General features: G+C 34.6%; 2 protein-coding genes across 2 annotated transcripts; both read left to right on the forward strand.

Moving 5' to 3' along the window:
• The first annotated feature begins 1,210 nt into the window (after nucleotides 1-1,210).
• Nucleotides 1,211-10,170, forward strand: si:ch211-153b23.7 (uncharacterized). Its single transcript, XM_060885829.1, has 7 exons — nucleotides 1,211-1,568; nucleotides 3,830-3,980; nucleotides 4,568-4,711; nucleotides 5,739-5,873; nucleotides 5,992-6,192; nucleotides 7,041-7,166; nucleotides 9,666-10,170. The coding sequence occupies exons 1-7, from the start codon at nucleotides 1,468-1,470 to the stop codon at nucleotides 9,891-9,893; spliced, it is 1,086 nt and encodes a 361-aa protein (XP_060741812.1). The 5' UTR covers nucleotides 1,211-1,467; the 3' UTR covers nucleotides 9,894-10,170.
• Nucleotides 10,171-11,853: 1,683 nt separating this feature from the next.
• On the forward strand, nucleotides 11,854-14,680 carry zgc:174917 (uncharacterized protein LOC565650 homolog). The gene is made up of 7 exons (XM_060885078.1): nucleotides 11,854-11,965; nucleotides 12,554-12,793; nucleotides 13,296-13,557; nucleotides 13,652-13,743; nucleotides 13,978-14,117; nucleotides 14,284-14,388; nucleotides 14,482-14,680. Exons 2-7 carry the CDS (start codon nucleotides 12,664-12,666, stop codon nucleotides 14,572-14,574), a joined length of 822 nt encoding a protein of 273 aa, XP_060741061.1. The 5' UTR covers nucleotides 11,854-11,965; nucleotides 12,554-12,663; the 3' UTR covers nucleotides 14,575-14,680.
• The last annotated feature ends 2,339 nt before the right edge of the window (nucleotides 14,681-17,019 follow it).

Raw genomic sequence — 17,019 nt, forward strand, 5'->3', positions numbered from 1 at the left:
ACAATATGTACTTCAAATGATTAGAGGATTAGAGCATATTACCTTGCCCCTATTAACCATATGCTCAGTGGACTATTAAGTGTAATGATATTGGCAGACATTACCCAATTTTAAACCACACCACTGTTGAATTCTCTACATTAATTAGTAGGAAGGTTTTGATTAACTTTCTATAAAATTAACAGGTCTGACAGTAGTGCTGATTGCACTACATAATTAATGCCCTCATTGTAGTATTTTATTGTTTCTATAGTAACTTGTACAAACACGTCTATAGTGGTCACTCCACATAAAAAAAAATAAAACTCAATTCTGTCTCTAGCACTTCATAACATTTAAAGGTAAAGAAGTAACTTTCCCTGATGGAAAAGTTTATGGCTCAATGAGGACTATAAAGATTCTCTCTTTACTAAATTGTAAACAACACTAAAACACTTCAGGAAATTGTATTATTATAATGTAATCAACTCTGGGGTTTAATTTCATTCCTTACATAGCAGTTTATCCAGAAAAAACTAACCCTAACCCTAGTAAAATGCAAAAGAACTACAGATGGCATGTTGCTCAAAAATCAGTGAAATGTAGGACATTATTGCAAAAATGTCTTATTTACTAATACACTTAAACATGTATTGACACAAATTGGGTAATCTGAGAATTTTTAGATTTCCTAAGTCTGAAAAATTCTGCCATCCATTTAATTATTGTACCTCAACTAGTGTAAATAAGATTCATGAATGATTAAACACTATTGATATCAAGGGGGTTAATGAATCTGGTATCTGGTTATCTGTCCTGTTAGAGTTACAAGCTTCTTCACAGCTAGTTCAAACTGGTCACAAAATAAGAAATATAAAAGATCCAAACACCAATTTATATAATTCATTATTCTCTTTACCCCTGATTTTTTTTACTTTTATTATGTGATAGCTTCTGTGCCTCATGGGTCAAAGATTCTATTTAAAAGCTTTACATACATTTTCCATGTATTTAAGGGTTAAATAGTGACACATACTAAACACTGCAGTAAGAGTGAGAAGTCTGTGGTTTTATAATAAGGTTAGGGTTTGCAGACAGAAAGTCCTCTGAAAGCACATGTTAGCGAGGAAATTCCCCTGGTGCCTGGCGTCACACTTCCTTTTTCTAGTCTTTCTTTAATAACCATATCAACAAAACATATATCATTTCAGGTTGTTAAATCATCATCGCATAATAGTGACAGAAGAAGGGAAATAAAATCATAGCAAGAATTTTTTTTTTCTCATCGAACTTTATCATCAAGCTTCAGAACAAAGCTAAACAGTAGTTTAGTTGTTATACTTCCTTTTTTAATGTTTTGCATTTAAGTGTAGGGTATTTATAGTTAGACTTCCTGCTGAAGTGCTGTTCAGTTCTTCACTTCTGTTCGGTTGTTTGTGTTGACAAAAGTTTTAATTATCAGAATTAATCAGAATAAAACATTCTGCCATGGATGGAAGCTCATTATCATCATTGTCAGAGGAGGAGTCTTCAAAACAGCTTTCTCTCCCTAAAGAGAACAGCAAAGAAAAAGCATCACTCTGCTCAGGGTAGGTTAAGATACTACTTTGTAATATGATTTATAGTATTCCATAAGCATATTTTTTGTTAAAAGTATCCATTTCCAGCCTTAAATGGTTAAAATAGTTATGTAAAATGATTTGTATATATATATATATATATATATATATATATATATATATATATATATATATATATATATATAAACTAGACACTGCTGTCTTTACTACCATGTATAACTTGTTCCCCAAACATGTTGTTTGCAATAGGCAAGGCAAGAGTAGTAAATAAAAACATTTCCACGTAAATCTTTTAAATATAATTACAGCCAAATACAGTAGATTTAGCAGTTTGTCACTTAAAGTATAAGTGAAAGTATTTATTCTTCATTATCTTATTTTTATCTCTTTTTTTTTCATATCACTTTTGCAATGAATTCTAATCACTTTATCAATCCTATTTAGCTTTGGCACAGGGGAAAAAATATATGAGATGGAAGAAAAAATTGACAGGAGAAGGAAGGGTTGGTCCTTCAAAGAATAAAATGTATTTTTGTCATTTCCTCTGAGTAGAAGTTAAAATGAGCTTCAGTCCTCAGTAATCAAGGACTGTGGGCTCCAGCACCCACTTAAATCTGAAATCCCCTCTGCTGCTAACTGTTAAATTAGTACGTTGTGGGAGTTACAGTAGGTGTCTGTACAGCAAAATGTTATGCATTACTGTAACTCGTATGCCTCCACATTAGGGCCGAGTAATGAAATCATTCACTATGAACTTTAACTTACATTGTCTGGTATGAATATTATGTACTGCATTGGAATTTGCTGAAAAGTGCACTATTGTAATACTATCACTAGTAGTAGAATGTCAGAAATTCATGACAAACTTATTACAGTGAACATTTTATAGGTCAGAATTTATGGCACATATATAATGTGTTTTGTTCTGGTGGCCCTGGAGTTGCTGATCTCTTCTGGGAGAAGCACAACCTTCTGTAACAGTGTGATATGTGCTGTGCTCAGAGTGATGTACCCAGAGGAGGACAAGTTTTGTGGATGTTCCCTGTAGGCCATAGTACTGGACATGTCTTTTTATGTTCAGACTTTAACTTTCTGCAAATCAGATTACTCACAATACACAGTTCCATCTTTGTGTAAGAAAGAAATACTGATGGTTACTTTACATGAGATTAGAATAGAATATAATTTCTATTCTATTTCTATAAAAATAGAAATGGACATAAATATGTAACTTAATCAATTTACAAAAGTTATCAGTATGTCATTAATGTACAAAGGATGTGTACTCAATGGATATCCCTTTATGACACATTCTAGTTTCCACTTGGGTTTATCTTAATGGTCACTTAAGTAATATAAATATTTTTTCACCATTAATAACTTATTATATGGCCTTTTAATATCACACCAGAACAGAACAGAGGATGGATATTTGACACTGTAAATTTACTTTACCTGCTTCATTTGTAATCATTATTTAAAATGTCAAAATTTTACTACTCAGTATCTTCCTTTCGTTACAATGTAAACAGCATACATATGGCATTGCAGTAACCTAGGCAGCTAATATTTATTACAGTACAACATTTGTAACATATATTGCAATGCAATTGAGAAAATTACATACAATACTGAAAATAATAATTTAATATTTTTAATGTATTTTTAATGAAAGCAAAGACAAAATGCAATTCAGCTGTTTATTGTACATGTAAATACACTAAAATGCATTGCAGAGTATACAAGAATGCATTTAGGAAAGAAACTATTAAAAATTACACTGAGAAAATGCACATAACGGCATAATCTGAAGCGTCTTTGCTAAAAATTGTGCATTTTTGAAAGAAAGACACATTGTATTTTTCATTCACTAATACGTTGTGTTTAACACTGGTGAACATCCATGGAAAAAGTCCTTCCTGTTATCACTTACATTATGGCGGTCTCCCTGATCTGACAAATTTCCTTAAACGTTACAAGACTTTAAATGTTTAAGTTAGAAAATTTAATGTACTGCTGATTATTACAAAGAATCTACATTGAAGATTCCTTCAAAAATTTTACATAAATATCCTTGCAAAAAACTCAATATATCACCAATTAAACTTGTATATATGGAGTGTCTGCTGTCCATGTGGCTGTGAATGTTGTTACTATAGAAACAATAATGTGTTAGATAAAGTACATTTTCTGAGTATTCAGTATCAAGAATTTAACATTGCTGTGGTATAAGAGTTGATGATGCTTAGGTTTGATTTACTTGTTTGTAGACAAGTGGAGGATTTGCCCCAAACAGAGAGACTCATCTCTGGAGAGGAGCAGTTAACATTAATCACAGAAAGCATGTCCATTACATCTGCAGACCAGGAGAAACTTCAGCTGCTTAACAAGAACACAGATCTTCGTAGACTCAACAAAGAGGTAGACCTAATCGACACCAAAACATATACACACATTGCATTACATTTTTGTTTACTGTACCATTACTGACAAGCTTCCATTTGTGCAGTTCTCTTAATTCACTTATGTTAAATAAATGAACATGATTAATTTCAATTGCATTACAAAAATAGTTGCTCGCAGAGACTTCACTCAGAGTAAACAGTAAGTTCCAAAGAAAAGTGAACTTTAAGCTTCATTCTAAAAATGGATAGTAGTTCAGAAATGACAGATTTCTAATTTTAAAAGCATTTTCTGATTTATTGGAGTATCAAAAGAAAACATCTGAAATGCTCCCCGCCTGCATATATACAGCTGTGAGTGTGTGTGTGTGTGTGTATATATATATGCTGCAGGAGGGTTTCACTGTGCTAAAATTATTCTTTTTTTTATACTGTGTTGTCTGCCTCCAATCCTTCTTCCATTTTATAGCATCACAAAAGAATAAAATAGGCCTGAGGATATACAGAGAACAGTTTAGCAGGAGGTCTGAATGAGAATGTTATGCTCACCCTCCTGGATTACACTGATTCTCTATGGTGTGTGTGTACTGTATGTGTGTGTCACAGCTTATGAAGCTAAATGAGGACTGGGACCACATATACCGCAGCACGAGTGCAGGCCTACAGCAGCGGGTGGCAGATCTCGAGCAGGAAATTTCGGCCCTCAAGCAACTCAATAGCAGACTCCTGATCAAAGTGGAACATGAGCAGGTACACACTTATTGTACAATGTCCATTGTATCCTGATTAAGAGCCCAATAAAGATATAGGATTACCTTTGCTTTATTAGTGTGTCCAAAGACACTTAGGTTGTCTTAACACTCAACCATTCATTGGAGTTATGAATTACAGATTTTGCTGAGAATATAAATAGTAGCATAAAATTACTTACTAATCTTTTTTTATTTTTTTAACTTTCGCACTCTGAATAACACCAGTCTGTTTATGGTAGACTAAAACCTCAAACACTCAATTTAAACACATAAACATTTTTATAATGTATTTTTCTTTTTTCCAGTTTCTTAATTGGCAGCTATTCTGTATATGAGATTTCACCTAATGCAGTTCTAATCCTAAATGATATTACATATTCATTGCAGTACTAAAGTATTAGATCAGACTATGATCACTGTCTCAATCAGTGCTGAAGACATTAACCTGCAATAAGATCCTCTAGTCTAAGGCAACTAGTGTCACTGCTTTCTACAAATGCTACTGTACAAACATAAAAAAACATATATTTACTAAATATATTTAGTTATAATATAATAAACCCTGTGGGCCGCATTCCCTGAAACAACCCAACTACGTTGCCCCCACTCACTATTACCACCACCACCACAACCAGCAATTGGGTTAGTAAACCTAACTCTAAAACTGAATCAAAGAGGGCAATTTGAATTTCTTTATATTTTGTATAGACTAGTTTGGGAATAATTTTTTATTAAATTTCATATTACATTATGAAGCTAAATTAAAAACACTCAAACACTGTAAAGGGTTTGAAACAAATGCTTGTAGATATTTGCCTGCAAGTCTGAACCCCTGTAGTAAACAAAACACGATTTAGGTGCTGCAGCTTCTGACTTGTTTATATAATGAAATGGAAATCACCAGATGCCCCTGCTTTGGCATGTCAGCAAATTCCATATCCATTTGCAGCATGTATATACTGAGGTTGTTAGACAACATACTGTTGAAAGTGTTCACTATGATTAAAATCTGTGTATGTGTGCAGAACAAAAGTGAATACTATGAACACACGCTGATGCAAGAGCTAAAGAAAAATCAGCATCTTCAAGAGTACATCCGCCTCCTGGAGAGCCGTCTTCACCAAACTGATACCTTGAATGTCTGGACTTTAGGGACCCAGGTGACCTCTTCTTTGGTTGTGTAATCCACATGCTTTCACATGTTCTGGCTATACATAGCATGACTCATCATTTTCTCATCTTTGTGAATTTTATATCTTTCATTTTCTTCCTTCCTAGAACACGTCAGCTGTTACCAGTCCACCAGACATGCATGTCCTGCAGCGAAGTCCCAAATCCTCCATTTCCACTGCTCCACCTTTACAGCCCCACAACAGGACTAGGTCCAGCCGAGCACATTCAGAGAGCCACGAAAAGCAGAATGATGTGAGTAAGGAAGTTCAGGACCTTAAAGAGCAGCTGGAAACCTTGAGGTGCCAGGTGAGCGAATATATTTCACAAGATTGCAATATGGAGATAAATTTGTGGACAGATGGGGTTATGTTTAGGATAAGTGTCTGAAAGATCAAATGGAAGCCTGCTCCCAAATTACATGCTTCCAATTTAAACTGCACAGCATCCTGCAAGACTCAGTTAGAATCTGTGAGGATTGATAGCACCACCCAGTGGATTTGATCAGTAGACGTTTAATTAATTTGATCATTAATGTTTTGCTTTTAGGGTTCCCTTGTTAATAGAAAAAAGGGAGTCTTTATATTAAAATTCACATAACCATTTTTAATCTTTTTTTTTTCTTTCTAAAATTACAATGTATGCCCTCTACTCTCCAGCTGCTATAAACACTTTGTTACAGTGACTGGCTGATTAGTCTTTATTTAAAAAAAAATAAAATAAAATAAAGTAAAAAGAACTTTGCATGTCATATTACAATAAAAAAAATAATAATAAGTGAAAGTATTATTGATTTAATACCGCTCGGAAAGCGTTAGTGAATAGGAGATAAATATATAATATCAAGTTAAGATGTGAAGTATTAACATTTCAAAAACCAAAGTAATAATATAAGGTAATTATATCTGTTGTGTAAACCACCAGTGTGATTTGTAAGGGGCAGCTACTAGCTATTATTCACCAGGACTTTTGCATTATCACCAAATTAAAAACATTACAATTTATCTACTTTGTTTAACTTTATTTAACTCAGTTGTTGTATCTTGTAGAATATATGTATTGCTTTTGTATATCCGCACATAGAGAGCAACATTCCTGATTTAGCTGAATACACTTTGTTGTAGAACTCATTATTTGTTTGTTTGTTTTTGAAATAGACTAAAATCTATGAAGCAGACTATAAAATAGAGCACAAGGACCATGAACGCATGCTCCAAGAAAACAAGAGACTCCGGCGTCGTGAAGGAGAAATGAGGCAGCAGATGGCGCTGTTGCAAGAACAGGTGAGTTGGAGCACAACAAAATGGGAACTGTGACTGTAGGGAGATTCAGGTGTATACAGTATTGGCTTGTAATGCATTATGTACTTTTTTTTTACTAGTCAAACATTTAAAAAATCCTTAACCAAATATTCAAAGCAAAATCGGAATCTTAACCTGGCTATTTTATGTTATCTAAAAATGTAGGTAATAAAATACATTTCCAGCTTTGTTTTAGGCTATTTAAGAATCATCAATGTTTAAAATAATAATACTGAATGTCATATTACAGTATTTTAAGGATAAACATGTATTTTAAAATGCACTCATTTGGATGAATTTGTGACAGACATTTAGTTTAAATCCTGGATTCTGTAACTGAATCAGTGACTAAATGATGGCTAGATAAATATATAGTTCATAAAAACTCAGATTGTTTATATCAGAGAAAAACTGAAGGCAGCTCCTCGGTAAATAAATTTGGTAAATAGCATTAGTTTGCTACTTTATTGATGTAGATTTTTAGCAAGCTAGCTAACAATTCTTATTTTCTAAAGATTAACTCTAGAAACTTGGAAAGGTGTCCAATCTGATAGTGTCTGGTAATAAAACCAAATAAATAAATAAAAAGATTATTTCAAAATATACAGCCTGCTCATGTTACACTAAACATTCATTCATTCATTCATTCATCTTCTACCGCTTATCCGAACTACTCGGGTCACGGGGAGCCTGTGCCTATCTCAGGCGTCACTGGGCACCAAGGCAGGATACACCCTGGACGGAGCGCCAACCCATCGCAGGGCACACACACTCTCTCATTCACTCACACAATCACACACTACGGACAATTTTTCCAGAGATGCCAATCAACCTACCATGCATGTCTTTGGACTGGGGGAGGAAACCGGAGTACCCGGAGGAAACCCCCGAGGCACGGGGAGAACATGCAAACTCCACACACACAAGGTGGAGGCGGGAATCGAACCCCGACCCTGGAGGTGTGAGGCGAACGTGCTAACCACTAAGCCACCGTGCCCCCCCACACTAAACATTCAAAATGTAAATACAAAAAAAAAATTAAATTGTTGTTGCAGTAACAGGTTTCTGACAGTAGGGGGTGGCGCAGCACTATGTTACAACCAAATCGACACATTTCGTTTTTCAGGCCATTTTATCAGCTAAACCGAACATATAGACTCTCTATAGGTTTATAATTACTGACTGTAACCCACTTGTTCCATCAAATGGACAAACATAGCAGCAAAGGGCAATTGTAATTAATAAACAAGTAATAAACCTATCAACATATACAATATATTAAATACTGAGTTACAGGATTAATTACTGATGTATACTGCAGTTCTGCGTTATGCGTATACAACTTTAACATACTGTTTGCCTAGAAGCTCCACAATCTAAAATGATTAAATAAAGATGAAAGTAGTTTTAAAACATATTGGAAATTTGCTCAAAGTGAAAATAAAAGGGAGGGCAACTTTATATTTTAAGCACAGGTCTCTTTTTCCCCCAGAAGATATTTTATTCGTATTGCCTGTCAAATCTAAAGCTTTAGTCTACTGAACCTGGATGTGTTAGATCAACTTTTAGTCTAAGACAAAAAAGCTATTCAATTTCATGAGGTTTAGGCAATTGTTCATTGTACCCTGAGCATGAAAATAACAACAACAAAAAAACAATAACAATAAGTACACTCATAAAAACTATGATTCCACAACCAGGATGTTTTGGTGTATATAGGGAGTATACAAGAGTATATAGATCATTCAGTGTTTGGGGTACAACTGGACCATTGTAGCTCCTAAAAATTAAACTCGTTTTTTTTTCTTCGCTGAATGAACCATACATTTTATCTTTACAAATGATAATTCAGTAATGTAATATTTTGTTTCAAAAGATGATGCAAAACGTGGTCACTATGGCATTAAGGACACTATAATGATTTTCTAATGATTTTGTAAAAGTAATTTATTTACATTTTGTGTAACGTGGCTGTATTTTGAAGTCATCTCATTTGAAACTCAATATCATTGAAAATAAAGAAAAAAGAATGAGTGGATTTTTTTTTCTTCCCATGATCATTAAGATATTTTGGCAAGAAAATATTAATAAATACGTATGTTAATATGTTTTAGTAGTTGAGTGAATTTCTTGGGAATTAAAATGTACATTAGAAAGTCTATGTTGAGGTATTTTCATTTTAAGGTAAAGTGTAGTTATGGTAGTTATAGTTATGGCTGGCACAGGCAATGATGTTTCTTTGCATGTGCTATAGAGAGGTTTTGTTTAAAGTTATTTATCTAAATCATGCATGTAGTTTCTTATAATTTCTTATATTTAAAATAGTTTTACCTTTATTTATGCACATATTTGTAAATAGAATATCCAAATGAGACAAAACATGGCACCCCAATCATTGAATCACTTTTGTCCTACATTGTTTTTGTCCAAATGTATCATATATAATGATCTAAACAGGATCCTTGTTATGCTTCTGTCCAGTTGAAGGTATATGAGGATGACTTCCAGAAAGAGCGTTCGGATAAGCAGCTCCTGCAGCGGCTTCTGATGAAGAAAGCTCCAGCGGCGCAGGAGCCAGCACTAATCCACCGCTGTAATAATGACCAGGAGAGACCAAAAGGAGAGAGGAGAAAAATAAGAGAGGAACACAGAGGAACATTCATGTGTCCAAAACACTGTGAAAACCGTGGACATTTAGAGTACCCCTAGGATACACACCCAAATTCAGCTGATTATATCTAAGGCTAAAAGCTAAATTGCTACTATTTTTATAACTGTGGTTATGTATTTATGAATTTGTAGCTTGTTTCTTATGCCTAAACTCACACACATTTGTTCTCAGGTTCAGCAAAGAGTATTGTGATTTGTATCTAAAGGCAAAGTACACATTTATAATAACATTCTAAAGACAAATTTGATTTATAAATGTATTTTTCTCAGGTTTTATATTTCCATTTGTATGACTATTCATAAGCTTAATTTTATTACTTTTCATTGTTATAAGAGGTATGCTAACAAATAAATGCATTGTTTATAACAATATGTGTTGAGTTCAATTGTATTCTTTTTTACTAAGAACACTGGCTCACCTTCATTTAGAAAAGATGCATGTAATTGACTCTAAATTTCAGCATACACACACATACATTACACAACACCACAAAAAAAAAAACAATGTTTTAATGGACTCAATAATAGAAATAACAACTTAAGTGCTTAATAAATTATTTGGGAATCAGTAAAATAGAATAATTGTAAAAAAAAAAAAAAAAAAGGAATGAAAATGTAGGTAAAATATGACTGTCATGATTAAATGTTTTCACCTTCAAGTATCTTTCAAAGACTGTTCCTTTAAATATCATGTTAAACTATTAAAAACTCTTTAAAAAAACATACATCATCTACAGTATTACTAAAAGAAAAGTATTTTTTTGTAATTTGTAATTTAGTTGAATTATGCCTAATCTAAAGTATACACACACTTATAGGTATGACTTCAACACCAGTTTCTTTCAGGAAGAAATGACGTAAAGTTTAAATGAAAATTTTATTGCACAAGGAAGCAATTTTCTGTAGTGTTAGTCATAAACAAAGTCTGAAAACAGATACGTTTATTTCACGTTGTTCTTCTTTTCAGTAACAATGCGGTGGCTGAACATTAGCTATTGTTTAAATAAGTGACCCTGCTTCCTCTTGTGTTAATATGAATGACACTCCATGTCAGCAGGTTTAAACATTAGCAAATCATTCACAGATAATCTCTGTTTCATTCATGATACCATGTCAGGTCAATAAGTGATTATGAAATGTGTTTGCTTCAGTAAATAAAACTATTAATTTACAATCTGAATATTTATGTATTATGTAGTAATGCTGCTTGAATTTGTCCCTTGGCAAAAATATAGATACTAGTAAATAATTTCTGTGTGTGCGTGTGTGTGTGTGTGTGTGTGTATGTGTGTTTGTGTGTGTATAGATATTAACATGTTAGGTCCCTGTAGTTGTACTAAAAAGAAGAACAACATGGAATAAATGTATTTGTTTTCAGACTTTGCTTTTGACTATATATGTGTGTGTGGACTTCAGATTAGACATAATTCAACTAAATTACAAATTACAAAAAATACTACTTTTCTTTTAGTAATAGATGATGCATATTTTTTTGTAAAAGTAATTTATTTACATTTTGGTTAACGGGGCTGTATTTTAAAGTCATCTACGTAATTTAAAACTCATAATCATTTTTTTTCGATAAAGAAGAGTGAAGAAGACGATTTTTCTTCTTCCCATTACATCTAATATATGTCAGGTTTACATTATTATCAAGTAAGTTGAAAATCTTACTAAAGTCTGAATGTTAGTCTGTAAATGATTATTTTATTTTTTTGTATTTACATACAAAAAACTCTATACCACAGTATAAGTGGATAACATTTACACAGTCTGTAGATGGCACCACAGAACACCTGTCTTTTCTACCTCTCTGGGTTTTCTGAAAGATGCTATGTGAATTCCTGGTTCACTGTGAAACCTGAACAGACAAACTCAAAGACTGAACAAACACCTCAAAGACAATTTGCAAAATGAGTTCATATATGAAATACAACCCATTTCAAAAGAGAGTTAAAAATAGACAGCATTTTTTTGGCATGGAGTCAAAACTATTGTGATGCCTTAAATCTGGAGATTCCTAACTTACAGTATATATAAGAGTGAGGATTTCTGCAGTTGACAGCAAGTTTCAGCTGAGAGAGCAGCTAATCTCTTACCATACTGATCAGGTAGTAAGAGCTTTCCTTTCTGAACCTTATATTTGTGGTAATGGGACTGTACGTATGTGTTGTACTTTTTTATCCTATTTCTCTTCTGTTTATTCACTTTATTTTACTTTATTATTTGTTTTCCTTTGTTATGATCAAAATTCATCTTTGTCACCCAAATTTGTTTTTTATACTTTTTATAGAAAATATGAGAATGTTCAGAGACAGTCATTTAACATTATGTATTAATTCACTAGCATAACATTGTATCCCATTACAAACTGGTATAGCAGTACTTTGTGGAACTATTTTTTCTCTCAAATAACATAGTGCTATGGATTGTCTGAGTAGCTAAGTATTTAGTGGTTCTCCACCCAATTCTGCAATATTAAGGTCTTTTTCCCATTAGAGTGCTCTGAAAGCACAGGTCTTGGCTACCGGTAACTTCTGTACTGCTCCATAAACAGCTAAGAATAAATTTGCTCTGAGTGTTGGTTGTGGGGAGAGGGGTTGGATAGAGGGGGTTCAGTGAAGGAAATGGCTTACAGTCTCTGTTTATACATACACACTCCTTATGCTTTCTAGCACTCTCTTTATCTCTCTCCAAAGGAATACACTGAGTAAAAGCAGATTTGCTTTGAGGAACAGAAAGAAAGCAAGACGTCTACTGAGACAAGTGTCAACCCCTGAACAACACAACTTCTCTAACATCATCAGTCATGGGATTTGATAGAGCAGAAGTTAAGTTTCTGTATGAGAATCAGGGTTATGTGACCAGCATTCCTATCCTCAGTCCTGAGCAGCTGCAACAAGCCAGAGATGCCTTCACTGAGCTAGAGGGAAAGTTTGGTAAGTGTCCATAATGAATGAAGGAATTATGAAGAAGAAGAATGACTTTAGCTAATAGCCTATCCTGTTGTCTGCTTTTTTAATTGCTACTTGTTATCTAATAGCAGATTTTATTCATTCAAACTAAGCAGCATCTTTAAACAGGAACTAATTTGTGGGAAAAACCTTTGTGGAGTTTTTGCTCAAATGCCAATGAGATCATTGACTATTTTGGTCTCTACATCAGGAGTGCCCAATTATAACAGAAAGGACCAGTGTGGTTGCATGTATTAATTCGAATACACCTTGAGTCACACCTCGTAGTAATTCAAAAACCAAGATAGACTATTTAAAATGGTGGAATCAGGTGTGGTTCCTGATTGATTGGAATGAAGACATGCAGCCACACTGCCCTTTGCAGATTAGATTAGACATCCCTGCTTTACATTGTTTCTATTGTTACTATACTATACTATAGCTACAATCTATAGCTATAAAATATATGCTGAACCTATTATTCCAGGTGAGGATTACACTTCCTACAGCCTGCACAATGTGCATATGACGTACAGCTGGGTAATGGATCTAGTTAAACACCCTAGAGTTCTTGAGGTAATAACTGCAGTCCTGGGTCCTGATGTTCTCCTGCTGGACTCACGCTTCATCTGCAAATACCCAGTCTCAAAACAAAGCAAAACCCAAGGGAGCAATGAGATCATTTCACACAGCTCTGAACAAGAAAGTGAATCCATTCTTCCATACGTGGCCTGGCATCAGGACATGAAGTAGGTGATTTTACATGCTAGAGAAGAATTAGATGCTGTAAAATAAAGGTTGCAGTCATATATTTATTTGCATGTCTTATATACATGGTCATAGGTATTGGGGACTTGATGGAGGACCAGTTGTCTCAGTCTGGCTTGCTTTGGATGACTCTCAGGTAGAAAACGGTGCCCTACAGGTTATTCCAGGTACAGTATATTAGTGCCCTCTGAAAATAATACACAAATCTGGTTCTTGGTCTACCACTGCAGCAACCCTGATCTCTAGCTAAGCCAATCCAGTTTTTTTTTTATAATGTATCTGTATGCCTTAAAAATAAAATCTACTTTCAGTCTGGAAAAACACAATACTGGTGGACAAGATGTCAAATAAATACCACTATAGAGAAGGTCTGAATTCTAGGTTTGTTCATTTTCTAACAGGAAGTCACTGCTCTGGCCTTTTGCCTCATCGCCAAGCAAAGCTCTCAGGCAACATGCTGAGTGTCAATCAAGAAATCCCAGAGGAGCTGGTTGAGAAAAAGAAGGCCTTGTTCTGCCCCCTTCTTGCGGGGCAAATGTCTGTAAGTTTAAACTTGCATGGATTCTGCTTTATTCCTTTTATATTATGATTGAGAAAATACAGAGCAATACACATTGAAGGATAATGGAAAAACTGAAGGATAATACTTTATCCTTAATCAATTCAGAATATGTATCAAGATGTTTCTTGTATATTGCCATGTGTAGATTCACGATGGACTCCTGGTTCATGGCAGTGATCCCAACACATCAGGAAAGAGGCGTTGTGGCTTTGTTATCCGCTATGTTCCTACTGCAGCTTATCCAGTTCAGGTGAGTATTCCAGCTATATATTCTCAATTAACATTGATAAGAGATTCTTTAATCAAATTTATTAATGAAACCTACTTTTCCTACTCTTGACAGGATCCTGAACGCCCAAGGCGCTTCCATGCCACAGTCGTGGTTAGTGGTCATGACAAGTACAACCATTTCTCAAGCCAAAAACCTGAACTGTGATTTAACTGTGAATGAAATGTCTTGACTGGGTGTAACATGCAACTGTCTGTACTGTATATCTGACACCTGAAATAATTTAAAACTCTCTCCATAATCATTATTTTATAATGGGTTGTAATTCATGTACTGTTTCGTTTAATATATAAAGTAGTCTACTGCACTTTCTTCCTTTGTATTACTTGAAATTCATAATATACATTTTGGTTTATGTGAAAGAAAAAGAAATAAATGTTGTACCAAATGCTTTCATGTCAAATAATTGTCTAGTTATTTATTCATTCGTCTAGTTATTTCGTTCATTTTAATTACTGCTAAAATGTTGAAGTTCAGTAAAACTATTGTTTTCACTTCCATATACATATTCATGGAATTCACACTGACAACTCGCATGTTTAAAATTGGCGCATGTTTAAATTTGGCCCTTCCAGACGAAACCCTCTTTGTTTATCTGGCTTAAGACCGGCACAGAAATCACTGGCTTGCAACCCCTGTGGCAAGATTACACATACAGTAGTGTGAAAAAGTGTTTTCCCCTTCCTGATTTTTTTTTTTTGCACGTTTGTCACACTTTATTGTTTCAGAACAACAAACAAATTTAAATATTAGTCAGATAACACAAGTAAACACAACATGCAGTTTTTAAATGAAGGTTTTTATTATTAACAGAAAACAAAATCTAAACCCACATGGCTCTGTGTGAAAATGTGTTTGTCCCCCTGTTAAATCACTTAACTGTGGTTTATCACATTAGAGTTCAATTTCTCTAGCCACACCCAGGCCTGATTACTGCCACACCTGTTTGCAATCAAGAAATGACTTAAATAAGACCTGACTGACAAAGTGAAGTAGACCAAAAGATCCCCGAAAGCTACACATCATGCTGAGATCCAAAGAAATTCAGGAACAAATGAGAAAGAAAGTAATTGAGATCTATCAGTCTGGAAAAGGTTATAAAGCCATTTCTAACCACAGTGAGAGCCGTTATCCACAAATGGCTAAATCATGGAACAGTGGTGAACCCCAAGAGTGCAGTGACAACTTATCCAAGATAAAACAAAAGACCCCACAACAACATCCAAAAAACTGCAGGCCTCACTTGCCTCAGGTAAGGTCAGTGTTCATGACTCCACCGTAAGAAAGAGTCTGGGCAAAAATTGCCTGCACGGCAGAGTTCCAAGACGAAAACCGCTGCTGTGCAAAAAGAACATAAAGGCTCGTCTTGAAAGAAAACACCTTGATGATCCCCATGACTTTTGGAAAAATACTCTGTGGACCAACAAGACAAAAATTTTACTTTTTGGAAGGTGCATGTCCATTTCATCTGGTGTAAAAGTAATACTGCATTTTAGAAAAAGAATAATATAGTGGTAGTGTGATGGTCTGCGGCTGTTTGCTGCTTCAGGCCTGGAAGACTTGCTGTGATAAATGGAACCATGAATTCTGCTATCTACCAAAAAATCCTGAAGGTCAATGTGCGACCATCTATTCGTGACCTCAAGCTGAAGCGAACTTGGGTTCTGCAGCAGGACAATGATCCAGAACACACCAGCAAGTCTGCATCTGGATGGCTGAGGAAAAACAAACAAAAAGAAGACTTTGGAGTGGCCTAGTCAAAGCCCTAACCTGTATCCTATTGAGATGCTGTGGCATGACCTTTAAAAAGGTGGTTCATGCTCGAAAATCCTCCAATGTGGCTCAATTACAACAATTCTACAAAGATGAGACACAGTGCTGTAATAGACATTGCAAGTTTTCGCAAACGTTTGATTGCAGTTCTTGCTGCTAAGGGTGGCCCAAATAAGTTATTAGGTTTAGGGGGCAGGCACTTTTTCACACAGGGCCATGTAGGTTTGGATTTTGTTTTCCCTTTATTAATAAAAACCTTCATTTAAAAACTGCATGTGGTGTTTACTTATCTGTGATTAATATTAAAATTGGTTTGATCTGAAACATTAAAGTGTAACAAACATGCAAAAAAAGAAAATCAGGAGTGGAACCAACACTTTTTCACACCACTGTACATGTACATCAGAATCAGAAAGGTCTTTATTGCCAAGTATGTTTTCACATGAGGAATTTGTTCTAGTGCAGGAGCTCCACAGTGTAAACAGAATGGCATTGATAAGACATGAACACATATATAATAAAGACTGTTGTACGTATGTACAGTGGATAATAAAGGCAATTGTATGTACAGTGGAAAGATGTGCAAATTGAAATATAACTGAAAATTATAACTGAAGTATAAGTATGTGTAAATAATGTAAGAATAGAGTTTGTTCTGTGTCTGTTAAGTGTTCATCAGATGGATTGCCTGAGGGAAGAAACTGTTCCTTTGTCTGGTCGTTTTTGTTCTCAGGGCTCTGTAGCGTCGACCAGATGGCAACAGTTCGAAGAGTGAGTGTGCTGGATGTGAGGGGTCCTGAGTGATTTTCTTTGCCCTTT

The sequence above is a fragment of the Tachysurus vachellii genome, chromosome 13 (assembly GCF_030014155.1).
Source record: "Tachysurus vachellii isolate PV-2020 chromosome 13, HZAU_Pvac_v1, whole genome shotgun sequence".
Classification (NCBI taxonomy): domain Eukaryota; kingdom Metazoa; phylum Chordata; class Actinopteri; order Siluriformes; family Bagridae; genus Tachysurus; species Tachysurus vachellii.